Source organism: Oreochromis niloticus, linkage group LG2 (assembly GCF_001858045.2).
Source record: "Oreochromis niloticus isolate F11D_XX linkage group LG2, O_niloticus_UMD_NMBU, whole genome shotgun sequence".
Classification (NCBI taxonomy): domain Eukaryota; kingdom Metazoa; phylum Chordata; class Actinopteri; order Cichliformes; family Cichlidae; genus Oreochromis; species Oreochromis niloticus.
The window spans coordinates 29,950,982-29,970,311 of record NC_031966.2 but is presented as its reverse complement, the minus strand read 5'-3'; the positions used below and the strand labels follow the sequence as shown (position 1 = coordinate 29,970,311).

The window sequence follows — 19,330 nt, the reverse complement described above, 5'->3', positions numbered from 1 at the left end:
GCCCAGATTGATTTCTAAATAAGTGAAATCTGCTCAATTAGCCTAATGCACTGTATGCATTAGCATACGGATGCTGGATCAAATCACAGCTGGCTGAATTGATCAGCTCAGCCTGGATTGGACGGGAGAGATGCGTGGTTCACCTGTTGGCTTATCGCGCTGTTTTCTTCAGACGATAAGCCGGTTGCATTGCAAAGGACGTCCCCCCCTTACCCAGTTGCCAGGAGGACATAAACCTTCCACGGTTGCCCTAGAGACAGCTAGGTCCCAGTTTGAGTGATGAGGTGGTGGTGGTACTGGTGGTAGCTCATTCGGAGTTGAACGGGGAGCTGTAAATACCAAACCTCGTCTTTTATAATCTGATGATCTGCAGCCAGATTCTCTGTTACTGTAATTGTGACATAAAGGATTATACCATGGTCTGATTTATATAGTTCTAACCTGAACAAACAACATTTAGCAGACATTAATGATGAAATGAGAATTTTTGTAGCTTATTAACCTGTAGCAACTCTTTTTTTATTGGATTTAAAGACTTTCCACGATATTTCTGTAACTACAACCATGCCTATTACTACGAATCAATCATTACATCAGATCAAACTACGAGTATTGCTTGTTTGCTTGAACAGGGTAATCACTTTGTAATGTGCACCTGAGTGAGTAACCAAAAGAAAATTACACTTTTTAGATATTTGAAAAAAAGTGCCATTCATAACACTTTCCTAAAAAGCTTTCCACTTTTACAAGCCTACTCAGAAGGAGTCCTTCTACTTTCCAAGTGCTCCTTATTCAACCGTGACCATCAGGCATATTTTCTAAGCTCATCCCTCAGAATTTTAGGTGCCAGCACAGTGGGTGGAGTTGGGACTGAATCCGGTGTCTCTGCTGCTGCTACACAGTTGTGGCCCAGCTTGGCTCTAAGAAGAAAGATTTTGGTAAGAGCCACACAACCAGCACCACATGGGTGCGGGCACACACTCATAAAAACAAGAGCCCAGCACAACCGACTGAAAACTTTTCTGGTCTGTTTTAATATCCTCTGAATAGACCGTGGGGATTTTTACTGCACACATCCCACATCGATGTGCAAAACTCAAAAGTCAATAAAAAGACTTTTTGTTTGTTTGTGTAAGAAATGTGCATTATCCCGTGGAGACGTTGCTAGATTTATTGTCACTTAAATGCCTAAATAAAGACCAGCTTTGCAGAACCAAATTAGATCAAACCCTTAATTTCATCTATTTGCTTGTTTTATGCTCCCTCCCTGAATGACATGCTAATGAGGGAAACCAAAAGATGACGCTCCTCTTCTTGATGTATTTCATTCTGGGGCTGTGCAGGAAGCATCTAGAGATCATAAGTCTCCTTATTAGAGGTTAACATGTAGGCTGGTGTCTGCAGCTGTGGTCATTATAACAGCACTGATTAGGCATCCACGGGGGGTCTGCCTGATTGGGTATTTATCTCCAGCCAACAGACGCAATTAAAATTCCCTTCTGAAAGTCAGCCCAGGCCGGAACTCCAAAATAGTCCCGACAACCCCCACCCCCACCCCCATTTCTCCCCTTCTCTTTCTGTGCCTTTCCGTTTCAAGACTGCTTCCAAATTTTTGTGGCTCTGAGCACAAGGTCTCCGCTTTATCTCAATTTGCACCCTCTCTTCTCACCACTACAGAGCTGTACCTCGACGCAACCTCGCCTTTTTTTTAAAGTGTTCCTTCCCTTGCTCTGTCTGTCACTGTGACTTTTTCCCACTGCTTATTACGCCACACTTAGGTTTTCATAATACGCTATTAAGTGAATTGACTTGCTTATGCAGTACCGAAAAGTAGCCTCGCGGCACATTTTAATTGCTGTCAGCATTGTGCTAATTTCCCAGCCTTTTGCAGGATAATACAGGCAGTGACAGATAGTTTAGCAAAGGGACATTTAGTAGTGGGGCAGTGACAAGTTTCATTAGAGAAAGAACTTCAGACGCACATCTGTGGTACCAACATGGGGCCTTCGCTGCCCTCTCCCTGTCCCCCCGGATCTGAGGCTCTCTGACAGGAGGGAACACTTCAAGAGTAAATAATGTGTTTTCTCAAGTTGTGCCAAATCGTGGGGCGGTGGAAGAAGGGGTCAGACAAACAGGAAGAGGAGACAGACAAAAGGCACACTAGCAGCTCTGTGAGGCACTGCGCTTCAATCTCAATACTCTTAACAGACGTACAGTTGATATGCAGGTAATGCAGGTTGAGCTTTTGCACATATTTTTACAGTGCATGCAGTATAGCTAGATGCTAAAGCTCGCTACTTAGCAATATGCATACAAGTTCTTGATGAAAATTATTGGGGCAAACCAAACGTGAACTGATGATAGCATGAATTCATTGTCTATGAAGAATTTATAGATCCATGCCAAATTTGTGACAATTAATCAGGGGAATTCAGTAAATAACTAAACTTCTGATCCACATCAAGAGATTTAATAAGGTTCACCCATCCAGTAGTTTTTGGGATATTTTTGTCTGGATCGACTGGCCAGTGCTGCCATCCCTAGAGCTCTGCTTCGAGCACGTCTAAAGGAAAACGGCAATAGAAGACAGACGGAGATGTTTTTATAGGAAAGGGCAAGAGAAGGAGGAGGCGGGTGGGCAGCTAAAGGCTAAAGCAGAGAGAAAGCATGCATGAGTGGCAGGGCTTCCCTCATATTTGGCTGCTGTAGTTGATGGAGACAGATGGTTGCCCAGCGGAGTCTCTTCATACCAGCAGACCAGCCCTGCTGCTGAGGCCTTCAGCTTTTAACCCTAAGAGAGCTGATGAGAGATTCTGAGGGGAAGGGAAAACAAGACATGAACGAGATCACAGACACACAGAGACAGCCAGACGGCTACAGATGACGCTTTGAAATAAGCCCTAAACATGCTCCAGTTGTCGGTATGTCCGAATGCGCTCGTCTAACACGGCTTCTTCTTTACAATCAAGAAAAGACTCCTTCTCTGAAGAAGACACTTGCACACCTAGGAAGCTGCACCTCACTGTGCCAAGCAAACACACACAGACACACCTAGAGGAAACAGAAAGCGTCCCAGTATGTGAAAGCCCTCAGGACCAAAACACTTTGGGAGAAACGAACAGAGGTATAATCCCTGCCATCTGAACCAAATCCAGAGTCGTCAGGGAAAAGCGCTACTTCCTGCCACACTCCCTTCTCCCTCCGCCGGAATCTCTCCCTAGCAACCATGCATTGGCGTGGTGATTGGACCGGCGTACCAGCGGTTGCTATAGCTACAGGAAGCTCCCCTTTCCTGTAACCCCCACGTTTTTTTTTTTTTTTGCTTTTTCTGTGTCTGTCTCTCTGTTTCTCCTCATAACCTTGCTGTCTTTGTTTTTCTCTTTATTTCTCTCTTTGTTTTCTTTTTTTATTCTACTCCCCACTGTACTTCTCTCCATTACAGTCTCTCCCCTTGCCTTCAGAGAGCAGTGGCAGTACAGTACAGTAGGCTGATGTTATTATGATGGGGGCTGATGGCATCCAAAGGGAGGCTGGATTGACTGAGACAGATCTGCAGAGAAAGAGCCAAAGATGCTGCTGCTTTATAAAAGCCCCGATGAGAATATCAGCCAGAAAGGGTGCATTAGCAGAGCAGTCAAGTATTTATCTGACCTGTCTGAATAAATCTTCTATTCCCCTCAGCGCTGTTTTATGAGAGAAATCTGCTTTGTCTCAGAAAATAAATAACTACCGGGAGCAGGTTTGCAGTTTATGTGCAAACGTGTCTGTGTTTGCATCTGTCTCCTGCTCTGTTTGGATATTTGCTTCTCTGTGTCTGTGTTCTTTGTTAGTCTGTGAGCTGGCTGCATAGGCAGCAAGCACCTTGATTTATGTTTGAGTTAGCCTTATGCTTGTGACACTGACAGGCTCCCTCTGTTTTTGCTGGAATCTAAGAGTGCCAATTATGCTTTGGGTAAATGTGGTCACTATGTCACTGAACCAGTATGCACTAGTCAGCCCATACAGCAGTAATAGAACACTCCATCGTCACACACTATAGCCAGCTGCTGACAAGTGCTACAGGATGCATGTATTCAGGAGCTGTTTAATCATTCTGCGAGCTGGCTTCTGTCTTCAGCGTTTTCCAGACTTCTTCTTCTTTTTTTTCTCGATATTTTCCAGCTGATTGCGTGGCTGCTTTTTCATGCCGTAATCAGCTGTGGTATAATGGGTTCAAATGAGATGATTAGTGATCTGTTCCTCCTCTAACTAATGCATGAGAGATAAATTATGGTAATGTAGCATGCAGAAGGTTCATAAGAGTGGGCAAAGATAGAGGGAGGATGAAATGATCAATGATGTGGCTATATGTTTATATGTGTTTTTACATGCTAAGAGAATGTGGGTGACAGTAACTGAGAGTGTCAGACTGTTTAAGACTGAATGATCAGGAGCTATTCAGTGAGGCATAGTCAGCCCTTTTGAGGAGAAAAAGAGGCTGGATGGAATACAGACAGAAAAGGAGAAGTAGGAAAAACAGGAGGGAGATTTTATGTCATAGTTTCACAGTGGAGATGAAGGAAATGGTCAAGGTCAATAACCTGCGCACTCATTCTGATTTTTAAAAAGAAAAAAAAGGCCCGGAAAGAGCAAAATCAAATGATGAAACACACCCCGGTCTCAAAGTTCATAACCAGGAGTGATAGATAAAGATATTGGCTGCAGGGCAGTGAATTTTCACTACGGTGTGTTGGCATAATACAGTTTAGCCATTAGCCTCCAAATTGCACACACCGCTTGCCAATGTCATCCTGCCCTGAGATGAGAAATTGATTTCATGCTTGGGTGACTGTCATGAGGAAAAAGAAAAAGATGGAGAAAGCAAAAGAGAGAGACAGAAGAAGAATAAAAAAAAATGACAGAGATGGACAGACGTGAAAAATCTTACCAATGCATTCAGGACAGAGAACAAACTAAAAGCAGCGACTGGCAACGCAGACAAAGGGGGAAAGATGGAGTTTGCAAAGTTCAACAGAACATGGAACATGTTTGTGTGTGAGGGGGATTTACACACTGAACAATAAAAGCTTTAGAAAACTGCTGGGTGTGCAGAAGTCCATACAGGAGAGCATATTATGGGCAGGTTTGTGTCAGAGCCTGGCCACACAATAGTCCCCCATTGCCTCATGGGAACAGGAGAACTGTCTGGAACACGAGGGGAGAGATTTGTCAGATAGGTGTAGGCTAAGATGATGCGATCAGTGACAGCTTTCCATTAGCGTCGCGCTGCTACGAGTGCGAGGAAGAGGAAGAAAAGAAAGTGAGAATCAGACTGGCATTATACTCAAGTGATGATGTAATGTTTAGGCGACACAAACGACACCCCCATCCCCCCTCTTTTTCTCTTTTCTGCTCGGTTTCGGTGCTCTGCCCCCCTTTTTCTCTGGGGCACAGAACAGAGCCTTTCGATTGGTTAATAGGACCATAGAGATGCTGAGAATATCCACCAACCAGGGCCGGGTGCCCCTTCACATCGTTACCACAGCAACCCCACACAACCACGGTGAGCGTGCACACATGTATACAGTAGACGTGCGCGCTTATAAACACGACTGCATGTGTGCACAATAAGCTTTTTTCTTTTTTTCTTTTTTTTTTTTTTACATGTGTGACAGCTAGATGTAACAACAATCCTCAGATGAATAAGAGTTTATCAACTGTAGAACGTCTGGGAGCTGCACAGCACTGTAGTGCGGAGAATAAATAAACCCAACTTACCCAGCATTGCTTCATGATTATCTAAAGACTACTCAGGACATTTAATTATGTAAAAAGGTTATCAGGGTGTTAAAAAAAGAAAAAGACAGTTGTCCTGTCTCACAAAAAAACAGGAAATGAAAAAAAAAAAAGAAATAATATTTTTTCTGGGGTTTTTTTTTTCTTTCATTTTTTTAAAATTCATTTGCACTGAATAATGTTCACAGTGGCAGAGTTTGCACAATTCTAATGAGCTTGAAACTCAGATTTTGGTACGACAGCATTTATTCTTTGGCACACCCTGAACTCTCTGAGCAAAGCTTTCTTGTCATTTGCTTAAGTAGTCTACAGGAATAGTTCTCCAGGCTTCTTGAAGGACATTCCAAAGCTCTTTTTTGGATGTCGGCTGCCTTTAGTTCCATTCTCTGTCAAAATTATCCCACACTGCTTCAAAAATGTTGGGGTCTGAGCTCTGGGGCAGCCAATCACTGACTCACAGTACTCCATTGTGTGGTTTTTCTATCCAGGTATGCTTTTACTGCATTGGCATTGAGTTTGGGATCATTGTCAGGCTGAAAAATGAAGGCATGAAGGCGAATTTATGGTTCAGCAGGGGTAGTGTATTCATAGTCCATTGGTAGTCCCGGGATAACCCGTGCACCTGCAGAGAGCTCTGTTATCAGATGTAAGCAGTGTACAAAGTATGTGGTACAACCAGTCTGTGGACCACTCTTACTTGTGCTATTGTTGGTGCGTCAGCCAGCCGTGGAGAAGAGCGAAGCTATAACATTCAAAGAGCTGATGGGAAACCAGTGTTAAAAACAATAAAAGGTGTCCACTGCTGTCTGTGCTTTTCATGCAGTATTTTTTGATCTTTGAAGTTTTTTCTGCAGTCCTCCCGTTCCTGGTGAGCTCCTCCAGCATACATGTCAACCAATCAGCATTTGGCTAACTTCACGTCACTGGATGCAGTGACTGGATGCAGTTAGGATTTTGGAGGACTACAAAGGAGCAGGTCTGCGGGGTAAAAAACCCCCACATTTACAGGACCCTAAATTACGCTTTAACAGTCGTACACTATCACGATGTTATTGCTTGGTGGATGAAAATCTGCATCGATGCATCTGATAGATGCATCTATCAGCTCATTTGTTTCCTGTTTCTTAAGGACATGACTTTCAGAAACAGTTCATTTGATTTTTTCAAGCTCCATCACTTCTTTTTTTTTGTCCTTCAATTGTTTAGTTTCTTCAATTTTTTTTAAGGACATGCTGCACAGGATGCTGAGATTTGCTAAGCTTTCAGCTAATAGCTCTTTTTGTTCTTGTTTTGTTGGTGCAAACATAAAGTTTTAGGCTTGTCAAACTGCTTTATTTTTGGCACTTTTCAAATATTCATATAAAGAAATGGGAAAAATGATGTGTTTTTGCAACAGACTGATGCTAGCAAAGTGCCTAAAGATACAAAAAATGCTTCTTTACTAAGCTGTTATGAGTAATGCAACACTGGTTCATCCCTCGCCATTTTTGAGCTTGAATACTTTGTACGTCAGTATTAAAGGGCTTTATAAAAAATTATTCCTTTAAAAATGGTCAGGTACAATAACTGAACTGAGAATGATTGAAAAAGTAGCCAATGTCCACAGAAAATTTTTTAAAGACCTTTACAAACTATTAATTAAGACCACTTTAAACATTTACAAGAAAGCTTGTCTGCTTGGAAGGAAAATATAAAGAAATGAGGCGTGGCTCAAGACTCTTTTAGCACACTGTCGATTGATTTGGGTGTATATAATTGCATGCGCATGTACAAAACGTTTGCTCCAAATCCCTTGTAGAGCATTAAACGATAATAAACCATTCCTCTACGCAACTTGTGCAACCAATGCAAACATATTACAGAAAAGATGTAGCAAGGCGATTCCTTTTTCATTTGTCCTGTAGCAGTTTTGGTCTCAAATGTCACAAAGAACTGATAAGTAACCCACAACTTACTGACTGTCTTTGTTTTAGTGTGGAACTATTAACATAATTCTGAGAACGCTTGCTCAAGGCTGTACAGCAGCGTGACAAACAGCATTCCTCGCTTCTTTCATTTCCAGTTTTCATGTTACACATGCACAGACACTTGCTTATCACGAGCCCCTTTCAGACTTGCCCTTCACTCTGCAAATGTTGCCAATTGTACATGTCAGTTTTGCATTTGAAATGAACTATGAGTCAGTCTGATTTTTGCTGAGCTAAATAAAAATATAAATCCCATTCATCAGACTGTCAACCTCCTAAATTTCCCTCAATTTGAATGTCAGTTGGTCACAGTGTGAATACATTTTGCCTCCAAAGTCTAGAGCATAACCAGTGTACATTTTACCTGGGTGTGTAGTTCTCAAAATGCCAATTAACCCTGCAGTAAAACATGTCATAGAGCACGCTGCCATGTAAATGTGCTTTACACAATACACAAACACAAATTACAAAAGTGAAAGGCATTCCACACAACTCCTACACTAAGAGGGTGTGTGAGTATGTCACCATTGTTTCTATTGGAGGTCACCGGTGCTTTTCCACTGCAAAGCTAAGTCAGTCTCATTAATCCACAGCATACAATCTCTTTTAAGTTGCCAGCAAATTAACAAGCTACCTTAGCAGGAGCCTGAGTCCCCTGCAAGGCACCTCTGATCCATTCCAATCCCCACCGTTTACTTATAGTAGCACTCAGCATGTACGCTAGAAGACGGATGAAAAAACGCATAGGCGGTATCTGCAAGCGTGCATGTGGGTGTGTGCTCAGCAGACGAAGACGTGACCAAGATAGATGTCTTGTTTCTGGCCTACCACTGGAATTCCCAGTTCTTTCTAACCATGACCACCCAGGCTTAGGAACTGTGCAAGGCAGCTCCAGTTTTTGTGAGTTTATTTAACTGATTCATTTCTTACCGGTGCAGGTGAAACACTTGACATGAAAGTGGGTCTCTTGTACTCGTACAACTTCGCCTTTGCAAACTTCCCGACATCGCTGGCACCGGATTGGTCCAGAGCTCCGCTGACCGCCTGTTGAGTCTTGGCGATAAGCTGATGAAGGCATAAAAAGAACATTTACTTAACTCAGCTATGGTCCACTAACACACACATTAAAACACAATTTTAAAAGTTGTGTTGACTGCTCCCATTCCCAGTTTACTTAAGGTTTAGTTTTCCTCTCTCTCAAAGCACATTTGCAGTTCTCAACCTCTGACAAAGTCCTAAGCTTCACAGGCCTGTTATATGTAACTGATGCTAGCTTTTAAAGACACTTTAAGTTATAGTTATTTGTATATATAACTATACAAGTATACTATATACTAGATATAACTATATATTAACCTGCATGGACATGTTGCCGTCGTTCCTGCCATTTTTTAATACTATTTCTTGATTTTTTAAATTCTTGCCCTCTTAAACTAAATTTAATCAACTTCCCCCTGGGATTAATAAAGTATTCTGATTCTAATATGCAGTATAAACGGAGCCTGGTATGAGTTCAAGCAGGCCAGGGAATCAAGCTCAGCTGCAATCGCAGCAGATGATCTTTTCTCAAAATTACATACTAATGCAGTTTGATATTGCCGTTGCCAGTCACACAAATGTGATTCAGAGAAACTATACAGTATCCACAGCATCTTCTTTAATCAGCATAATAATACTTCTGTTAATGGGTGAAAGACATAACGCGGCTTTTCATTTTCAAATGTTATCTGAGTGCACCAGGAGACTACATTACAGACTCCACTGTGTGCAGTTCAAACAATAAGATCAGTGTGTAGCTCTGTCAACACTTGCTCTGAAGCTGTGAGGTCTGACACCTATGTAAGCTTGGTAAGCTCCAGGCTTTCTCTCTCACTGTCTCTATTTTTCACACAGTTATACAGGATGACACACACAAACATATACACACACACACATATAGACAAGCACACACACAGATACACTGCTGTGTGAGTAGAGAAAGCGAGGATCCCCTTACCTCATTATACCTTACATGTCAGACTCCTGCAAGCCCAATAGCTATTTCACACAGTCAGGAAACCACGTTCACACAGAAAGCCTTAAGAGTATCGGAATAAATGCGAACACAAGGGAAAAAGGTCGAAATATTCTATTAACTGAATCTAAATCTCTTAGGCTATTAAGGGCTCTTTAAAGGTCCATCTTCTCCTCTGGGTTGTAAACACACTTGAATCCACAGGCAAAGAAATGGATAATGGGCAACCAGTCATTCAATATTGAGATATATATATTATGGCAAAAGAGCTGGGATTTATCACTTATTTATCTCTATCTTTCAAAGGTGTATGAGAGGTCATACTCTCCGTGGAAGGGGTATAATGGCTGGGTAACCAGCTGGCCTTGACTACCTGAATAGCTAAGTGAAGGATTGCGCCGCTTCAGTCAAAGCAGCAGCAGCATATGGGCTGCCGTGACAGTGCTACCGATTCCATTTCACCGAGTGAATCCCAAAGGGCTGGCATCACTTAAACAGTCTAAGGGCCTTGCACATCTCAGAGTCTGAGCGCTCCTCGCGTGCCTCAAAGTTGACAACAGGATATTCACTGTGCACGTGAACACGAGGACGTGCCTGTATGTATAACTGTAGCTGTGTATTTTCTCACTCTGGACAGGGTTGTGGGCACTGGAAATATGCAAGCATATTTTTCCCACTCCTCACCTCCCACACTGGAGCCTCTGTAAGTCCATAACTTTCCTCACAATGCTGGCAGCACTAACCTGACTGATAAGTGCAAAGGCGATGGTTCAAACAATAGCACTTCTGTAAAACTATCTCTTTTTTGTCTTTTTAGTTTTTTTATTAATGTAAAAAAAACCTAATCATTAACGCTGTTCCCAACAGGTGGACATGAGAGATGATGGGAACTAACGGCAGAACATGTAAGCCGTGCCAGCACCTGTAAAAGACACAGAGTATTTATTTACAGGTCTGACCTTCTTAATCTTGGCCAGAACAAACCTCTGGCACACAACACAGGTAGGTAACATTATACAAAAATTAACAATGTAGCTCAAATCTGACCGTGGTAAGGAATGGCAGTTACCAACAGATACTTAAATTATAGGCAGGGGTGAGGTAAATGGCAAGATTTTTTTTCAAACACTCAACAAGTCTGTTTTAATGATCTAGGTGCTTGTTTAACCTCTTGAATGTCTGTGACAGAAAGACAGGTCCAAAACAGCTCAGGAGCCGAAGCATTATGTAACTCTATCTAATTGTGTCAGCACACTCACTCTCATTAACTGCAGCAAAGCTCTCCAAGTCCAAGCCCCTTATAGGTACCTCTCTAACAATCCTCCTTCCTCTGCCCTAGTGAGGTGTTGAGTCATTCTTCTAAATTATGGCCACCAGACTACCAGTTTAATCCACTGACTCCAAATCATTTGAGAGTAGCCTGGAAGAATACAGCCTTTGGTAACAGGTGATAACAACAGGGCTTTGGTCAGAGAGGCAGACAACATCCCCAGGGACTGAGAGGTTGCTGCTATTTCTACCCCTGACCTGACAGCCCCAGGGAAAGACATGCTGTGGGCTCAGTCATGAGGGATGCAGGGTAGCAATGAGAAAAAGAATAGGACATTCTAAGCGAGCCGATACAAAGACCTTGAGGAATTAAGATGAATTATTAAAAGGAAAAGAACTGCTTTGCAATCTGTGACTACTTTCCAAAGCTTTTTCTTTGGTTTTCAAAAACTTAAATTTTTTTGTTGATATCTAACAATTTTAATTGATCTCTACTGAACAAAGACCACAGGCACAAGACTTAAATCAAGGTTAATTCATTACAGAGAGCAACTTATTTGGTAGTCATCTTAAAATTTTAACTTTTATTGTTGAAAATCCATAGCATAGTAACTGCAGTTTGAGAAGTTTGCAAAAAGACTTGACTGACAGTCATTTTGATGCAAAAACATCAACTTGTAGTTTAGCAACAGAGCTGTGGTATCCGGTAAGGTAGCAGATAATCTATCACAAGCTGTGAGAATCTCATCCATAATTTTTCAGCAAGGCATCTTCCTGGACAATTAGACAGCTGGTAGCAAAACATCAATGCCTAATGTCGCTCATGTATCTGGGCGACAACTCAAACCCTTTAGAGAAAGCTGCTGATGAATTTTTGAAATTCTGCTTTTTGCCATTTTCTGATCCAGACACTAAATCCTCTTATAAAACTCTAAAGTGCCATGAAATCCAAGCGGCAACCAGCAATGCCAAAAGTTGAAGCCACTCGAGAAGTACGGCAGCTAGATGCTGGCCCTAAAAGACTCGCTTTGTTGAAATGACTGGGAAAAACCCCAACTTCTCTATGAAATATATTAGCTTTTGTTTTCTACAAGCCTGAAGTCACATGTGTGTCTTGGTGACAAATTTTAAAAAGCATTATTTGATCAAGAACAAAATACTCAGCTTAGGTCCAGCTATTGTTACTGTCTATACAGGCTGGAGAGTAAAACCACAAGCACAGATATTGAAAAAATGTTATTGATACCAGTGCTATTATCAGTTCTGCTCATGGGTCTCATTCTTTATCGATTCCCTTAACGAGACAAGCAGGAAAACAGTAGGCCTACAGAGGTTTTCATTGTCCAAGTATGAAAACAGTGTAAAATAAAGTACAAATAAGGACTGTAGGTGACTCATTTGACTGCCGTGAGCTCCATGTTATTCCTTTGCAATGCGAAACAATCTGAAAAAAAGATCCCAGAACTGATGTAGTTAGGTCCATAAATATTTGGACACTGATGTACTGAAGGGTTTTTTTTTAACCTTTTTACTGAAACATTTTCCAGTTATAGTTATATAATCGACATGGACATAATGTGTAGACTCTCAGCTTTCATTTGAGTGTATTCACATTTAAATTGGATGAAGAGTTTACAAGTTTCAGCTCTTTAACAACTGCCGTTTATTTAAAGGGACCAAAGGTAATTGGACAAAAAAACTCAAAGGCTATTTCATGGCCAGGTTCGGGCAATTCTTTCATTATGTTATTATCAATTAGGCAGATAAAAGGCCTGGAGTTGGCTTAAGGTGCAGTGCTTGCATTTGGAAGATTTTGCTGTAAACAGACAACATGTGGTCATGCAAGTGAAACAAGCCGTCCTTAAGCTGCGAAAACAGAAAAAACCTATATGAGAAATTGCTGCACCTAGTTCCAGGAGGTAGGTGTATCGATATCCAAGTCTGCAGTAAATTCAAGACTGCATGAAAGTAAATACAGAAGGTTCACTGCAAGATGCAAGCCACTCATAAGCCTCAAGAATAGAAAAGCTAGATGGACGTTGCTAAAAAGCATCTAAAAAAGCCAGTACAATAATAGAAAAACATTCCTTGGACCAGACCAAGACCAACCTCTACCAGAATGATGACAAGAAAAAAGTATGGAGAGGACGTGGAACAGCTCATGATCCAAAGCATATCACATTATCTCTAAAACATGGCGACGGCAGTGCGATGGCTTGGGTGTACATGGCTGCCAGTGGCATTGGGGGATTTATTGATGCGTTCATTGATGATGTCACACAGGTCAGAAACAGTCGAATGAATTCTGAGGTAATGAGAGACATAGTGTCTTTTCAAATCCAGCTAAATACAGTCAAATTGATTGGGAGATGTTTCATGATAGAGATGGACAATGATCCAAACATAGAGCCAAAGCTGTTTATTAAAGCAAAGAAGTGGAATATTCTTGAGTTGCCAAGTCAGCCACCTGATCTTAACCCAATTGTGCATGCGTTTCACTCATTGAAGGCCCATAAACAAACATTTGAAGAATGCCTTGGTTTCTCTAATGTTCAGAGATTACACAGTAAAACATCTGTCAGATGATCAAAACAGTTTGTTATCTGATAATAATCTTAACAGTTAATCAACTTGTGAGTGCAACACCACAGAAATCATAAGCAATGGTGTTGTAATTCTGATATATATTTTCACAACAAAGCAACATCATATCTTCCGTTTCTGTGATCTAAAGAAGCCAGCGGTCAGGTTTCTCCATGCCTTCCCCCATCCCCTGTCTTTATATCCCCTTTGGGTAGGAGCATTTATCAGAGCAATGGTAGTGTCCAATTGTATCACAAACATCCTGTCGCTCCACAGAGAGCAAGAAGGGTCAGGTCGCTACTGACAGTCTGAATAATCACTCAATCCTACCAGAAGCCAAGGTCGTGGAGACGGCATCCTTGAGGACAGAACAGTGCTCTGGCTCGAAAGAGTCTACTGATTAAACTGTGCAATGAAATGATAAGAGCACTTACAGTTTAAGATAAAACAAATGCTAAATGTTATTATTATGATTTGACAGTGGCTTTTACTGCTGTTAAAAAAAAAAAGAAAAAGAAAAAAAACCTCACCTAAAAGCAGCAACAATGGCCTCGGCTGCAATTAACAACAAAAAACATGTGCTCCATTTTAATGTCGGCCTGTAAGAAAAACACACCAGTTGTATGTGGTTACTGCATATGAATATTCATCAGTCTATACCAGCATCTGTGTTTGCATCTGTGCATCTTTGTTCTCTGTGTTATTATAATAAGGCATTTTGCATCGAGAGGGAAAATAGCATTTGGCTCTGGTTTGGACTGTTCACCACATGACACGGATCTTCTCCTCCTTCACTAGCCCTGCTCCAGTAGATGCTACCCATAAAACCAGGAAAACAATGAACAGTAAATAAAACAGCAAAATAAACAAAAAATGTTAATTAATGTAGTTATAAATCATTTAATTATCCTAATTAACATAATTATTAATTACCTTAGTGTTCCTGGGCCCAATAAGGACAGCATCTGGCAGCAGGTCGTTTATGGATGACCCTCAAGTGTCAAATGAGCTGCTCATCTGTAAAGTCATCTTTCACTGATTGTCTGTGTCGTATTCTATTTTATTTCATATTGAAGCTATAAATAAGCAACTTAACTAAACTTAAAATTTGGCTAAAGCTAAAGCAAATCAAATTGTGTTTAAAGCAGAGCGATTTTCTTTCTCCGATTTTCTTGATCCAATCAGATCTGTTTGCTTGATTCTGCACTTTAGGATGCACATCTGAAGCAAATCCCTGAAACATGAAATTCCAGCAGACAGCATTTATATCACTCTCCTCTTAGTTTATTATGCTACCATTTTCCAATAAGCATTTGTTAGACAGTACAGCTGATGCTCATTAGGCAGGTATTTGGTGTTTTAGCACTACTGGGCCACCTTTGACCTCATGGTGGCATAAGTTAGTCATTAGAATATAACGTATGGGAACATGAATATTTGCATCAAATTTCATTTCCATGTGGCTAGAAGAGCAGCAACATCATTATCAGAGACTGGCCTGACACTAGCATCTGTAAGTATGGGCTGGCTTTTGCATTCATTTCCATTCTTTGTTATTCTGAGTTACCTATATCCTTCGGCAGCACTGCACTGGCAAACCAGTACATGATGGTAGGAGGAAAGCTAGCAATAATGTTTCAGCAGTTTGGAGAGATTCAGGTTTCATTCCAACAAGTCTCTTTGGTTGTTGTTTGTGACTTTGCTGTATTTTCAAAGCATTTGCACAAGACTAAACAATAAATCCAAATGGTCAACATATTGGAAAGTGCTGCTGTAACATTTAAACCATATGTGTTATTTTTCATGAGACACAATACAACTTTTTTTTAAATTAAGACAGCAAAAGAGGAAAATATCTTTACAGTCCCAATTTGCTGCACTATGCAGCTATGGTCTACTAAATGCACTTTGTTGGATAGCCTTAGATTTTTTCTCTACATAAAGACAGAGAGCAAGGAGGAGACATGTCAGAGCTGCCTGTGATGTATGGCTCTGCAGATCCCCTCAGGTCCTTGAGCTCAATGATCAGTATATTGATCAACATGTGTTTTATCACTCCCCTGAAACACACTAAATGTCTGGAGCCCATTCTGCAGAAGCAACTCAAAATCTGTCATCATGGCTACCCACATACTTTCTGTATATCTAATTATTGAAAAACAAGGCTCCTTCTGCAAGAAATGTACCTCCCGTGCCCAGGGTACTGCACCGTCTGTCAGCCACATGGAAAACAAGACCAGACGAGACGAGACACACTCGCGCACGTACAAAAAACTGGTGACCATGACAGACAGAAGGACCAGAAGATGAAGACAGACTATCAGAGCTGTGTGTAATTACTCTATGTGCGTCGATAGCTGCTGGGCAATAACACCCAGTGCAGCGGAACAACTGCACACAGCACAGCCTAACAGGCCCGTTCATGTCTAAACCTTAAAAGTGTTGAAAGCAGAAGGAAACACATATTTGACTGACTGAAGGAGAGGAGAGAAGAGGACATGTTCATGTTTGCTTTGTTTCGATGCCTAAAGCCAGAGTAGAGACACATGTCACACCACCATCTGCCTGCTGTGTCATCGCTAACACACACAAACACACACACAAACAAACACTTTTAAATTCTGACACATCAAACACCACATGTTGGCATGTTGTTTCTGCGCGTGTTTGTGTGCAAACCTGTAGGAGCTCACGCTATTAACTCACAGGAGCTTTTGGACAGCTCTTCACATGTTGGCCGCGTGTGCTCCTCCCCCTCCCTCTGTGTCAGCTGAGAAAAGCATTCTGAAGCTTAACAAAGGAATTATAGTCATTTACTCAGACCACAAGAAGCTGCCACACCACTCCTGGCACGGACGGCAATGGCACTGGGCTGTCAGGCAAGACTCTGTGCCACAGAGTTAAGAGCACTGGATGAATAATGTAGTGCCACACAATGACAGGCTCGATTATGAATGATGCAGTAATACCAGAGGGTGGACAGGAAGCGCCTGACACCATCAGTTCACGGAGCACCTGGTGCACATCAACTTCAAGAGGCCTTACTGACAGCTAAGGGGCGGGGGTGGGGTGGGGTGGGGTGGTGGTGGAATTTTCTTTTAAAGTTAACCTTGAGATCCACACGCGGTCTGACTTGTAAACAAAACAAATACGCATTACCCTACAAGCCCTACGGGGAAAGCCCTGATTCAGCTGACAGAGGATCAGGGTCAGAGTCAGGTGATACAAGGTCAGCTTAGCATCATGGCTGTCCCAGAGCCATTCTGAGGTAAGTATGACGGGAGCCCCCGAGGCTGACAGACACACAACTAAAGTCCCAAACGCTCAGCTTAGGAACTTTCAACCAAAGGTCTTACTGATCCTGTGAGGAGTGTGTCAGTAAGGAGCAGGTGGATTTTAAAAGAGAAGAAGAAGAAGCAACAGCTGGAGGCTTGGGTGTTCCCTCAAGAGTGATGGGAAGGAGGATGAGGAGGGAGAGAAGAAGATGAAAGAGAGGAAGTGAAAGAAGTGGGTGAAGGCCCCAGAAAACAACTGTTATGTGGATGAAGAATTTCAAAAATGCTCCTCGTTGGATGAACTCAGGGCAAATGCCACTCTGACCTCGAGATATACTTAGCTCTAATCTCTAAACCTGCTCCAAGTCTATTATAAGGACTTGGCACCCACAGTCACACTGTTGTGTGTGTGTTTGTATGTTTTTGTGTTTTGTTTTGTTTTTCCTTAATGCAAAAATGCTAATTTCCTATTTTTATTACATTAAATTGCAAGTCATCCTTATTTTTAAAATGTTTATTATTTATAATAAATAATAGCGCAAACGTGACATAGTCTAGACTACTATTGTTCTATGGCACTTCTCTCTGCTCTCACCTACATAAATCGTTCCTGCGCTTCAAGTGGAGAGGTGGAGCGCACATTCACTTACCACTGGAACTCATGATGCCCAATCGGTTGTTATCCAAAACAAAGCGGCTTCGTCAGAAAATAATCCCATAAAGCACGAGGAATTCCTCAGTTTCGGCAGTTTTACTCCTTCGCAATTTTGCAATAATATTATTGATAACAATAATAATAATAATAATAATAATAATGATGAAAATCCACTAAACGCAAATGATGCTTCTCACTCCCAGCAGCACTGCTTCCAGTCAATTTCTCAGAAGAAGAAGGTGGGCATAGAGGGGTACAAAAATATAAGAAAAAAGAAATAGAAGGCAGGATAATACCCGTACTCAGCTACAACATCCAAATAAAACTCCCGCTCTTGCTGTGTGAACGTCGGCAGTCTTTTTTATTATTATTATTTTCTTTCTTCTTTTTTCTCCCTTTTTTTTTTCCTAGAGACGCCAGTGACAACACACAATGCTGCTCACACGGATTCCACCTTCACATTTTCGCTCCCGGCTGATCCCAGCTCCTCCGCGCTCCCCTGGCGTGTCATCGTGCGCCTTTCACGCGCTGTAAACACAGCCTCCCTATATGTTTTTCCGTTTGAGGTTTTCAAAATAAAGCAAACACTTTTGCGTGTTAGCATGTGAACGTTGCGTGAAAAGAAAAGGAAAAACAATAATTCTGGTGTATCTGAAATTAAAATATTAGCCTACAATAGACATGCATACACCTCGAATATCATTTATAAACGCTGACAACTTAGACCTAAATCGAGGTTTCAGCTCTAATCGTCTTTGATCCTTTATATTTTTATAATAAGCTAAGACTAAATTATTAGTTAATTTAGATTTTGATTTGAATTATCTAATTTAGTGGTAGCTTATTCAATGCACTATTAAAGCAAAACTGCAAGCAACAGTTAAGACATGCACAACCTGGGTACGAGACATTCCAATTCCCAACTGTATCTTATTACAGTGTTGTTAAGGTATTAAGTATGTGATTTGAACTAAAATGTTAAGCCCCACATAAAAAAGAAGTCATACTTTGGTACTTTTAATGTAACAAATAATATTAGGCTTTAGGCTGTATATCATTACTACATTCTGTAAAATATATAAATATTCAAAACTGATTTTTTAATGAAAGTAGAGTAAACTCATTTCCGGTACTGCTCCGGGTTTCTGAGTCCAAATTGACTGCGCTCTTTTTTCTATCCTGGGTTAACGACGTCACTCTGGGCTGCTGTGAGCGCTTTGGGGATACTATACCCTACATCACTCTGCAATAAGTGATACGTGTTCACGAGTCCTTCCTTTTAAGTCGATTTCCAAAGCAAAGGAAGACTGACAGAAAGATGCTTAGTGTTTGAAGAATGTTAGATTCATTTGCAATTTGCAAAGCCATCTTGAATTGAAACTGGGCCGGAACACATTTGTCACTTTTCAAGAGATGCATGTAATATTTAAAACAAAATTATTTAGAGAAGGTCGAGAGCGTTCATAAAACCACTTTGTTTTTGCAGTGCTGGGCTGGGCTTGTTGCTAAAACTGTTATGACACCGCCCTCTTCTGGAAAATCGACGTAAGCAAATAAGTTAATTGGATTATTTATGATGAAGCCGCTGCTGAGGCCATGTTAATTTAGAAACTGTGGACGGATTTGTTTCCACGGTTTTCAACTGCGGAATCACAGCAATTACCTTAAAAGGCATGAGCTAGTTCTGACACGAGATTAAAAGCTGCCCTGCCTTTATGGCTCAGTGATATTTCTTCACCAGGTCCAATGGCATCAACGTTGAAAGATTTCAATCTTAGAGCTTGCGTGAAAC

The 19,330-nt window shown here is 41.3% G+C and overlaps 1 protein-coding gene across 9 annotated transcripts in view; it reads right to left on the bottom strand.

Annotated features, from left to right (window-relative positions):
• Positions 1–18,058, bottom strand: part of ablim3 (actin binding LIM protein family, member 3) — a 44,495-nt gene extending 26,437 nt beyond the window's left edge. For 6 of the 9 annotated variants that reach the window (XM_019345514.2, XM_025897793.1, XM_019345518.2 and 3 more), the window contains exons 1-2: positions 17,534–18,057; positions 8,673–8,807 (exon numbers count right to left, since the gene is read on the bottom strand). In XM_019345514.2, coding sequence (XP_019201059.1) covers positions 8,673–8,807; positions 17,534–17,546 — 148 coding nt within the window. In that variant the 5' untranslated portion in view covers positions 17,547–18,057. Of the gene's footprint in view, positions 1–8,672; positions 8,808–17,533 lie in introns of all 9 variants that reach the window. The other 3 variants (XM_005467992.3, XM_019345509.2, XM_005467994.3) reach the window with 1 other exon arrangement.
• Between the last annotated feature and the right edge of the window lie 1,272 nt (positions 18,059–19,330).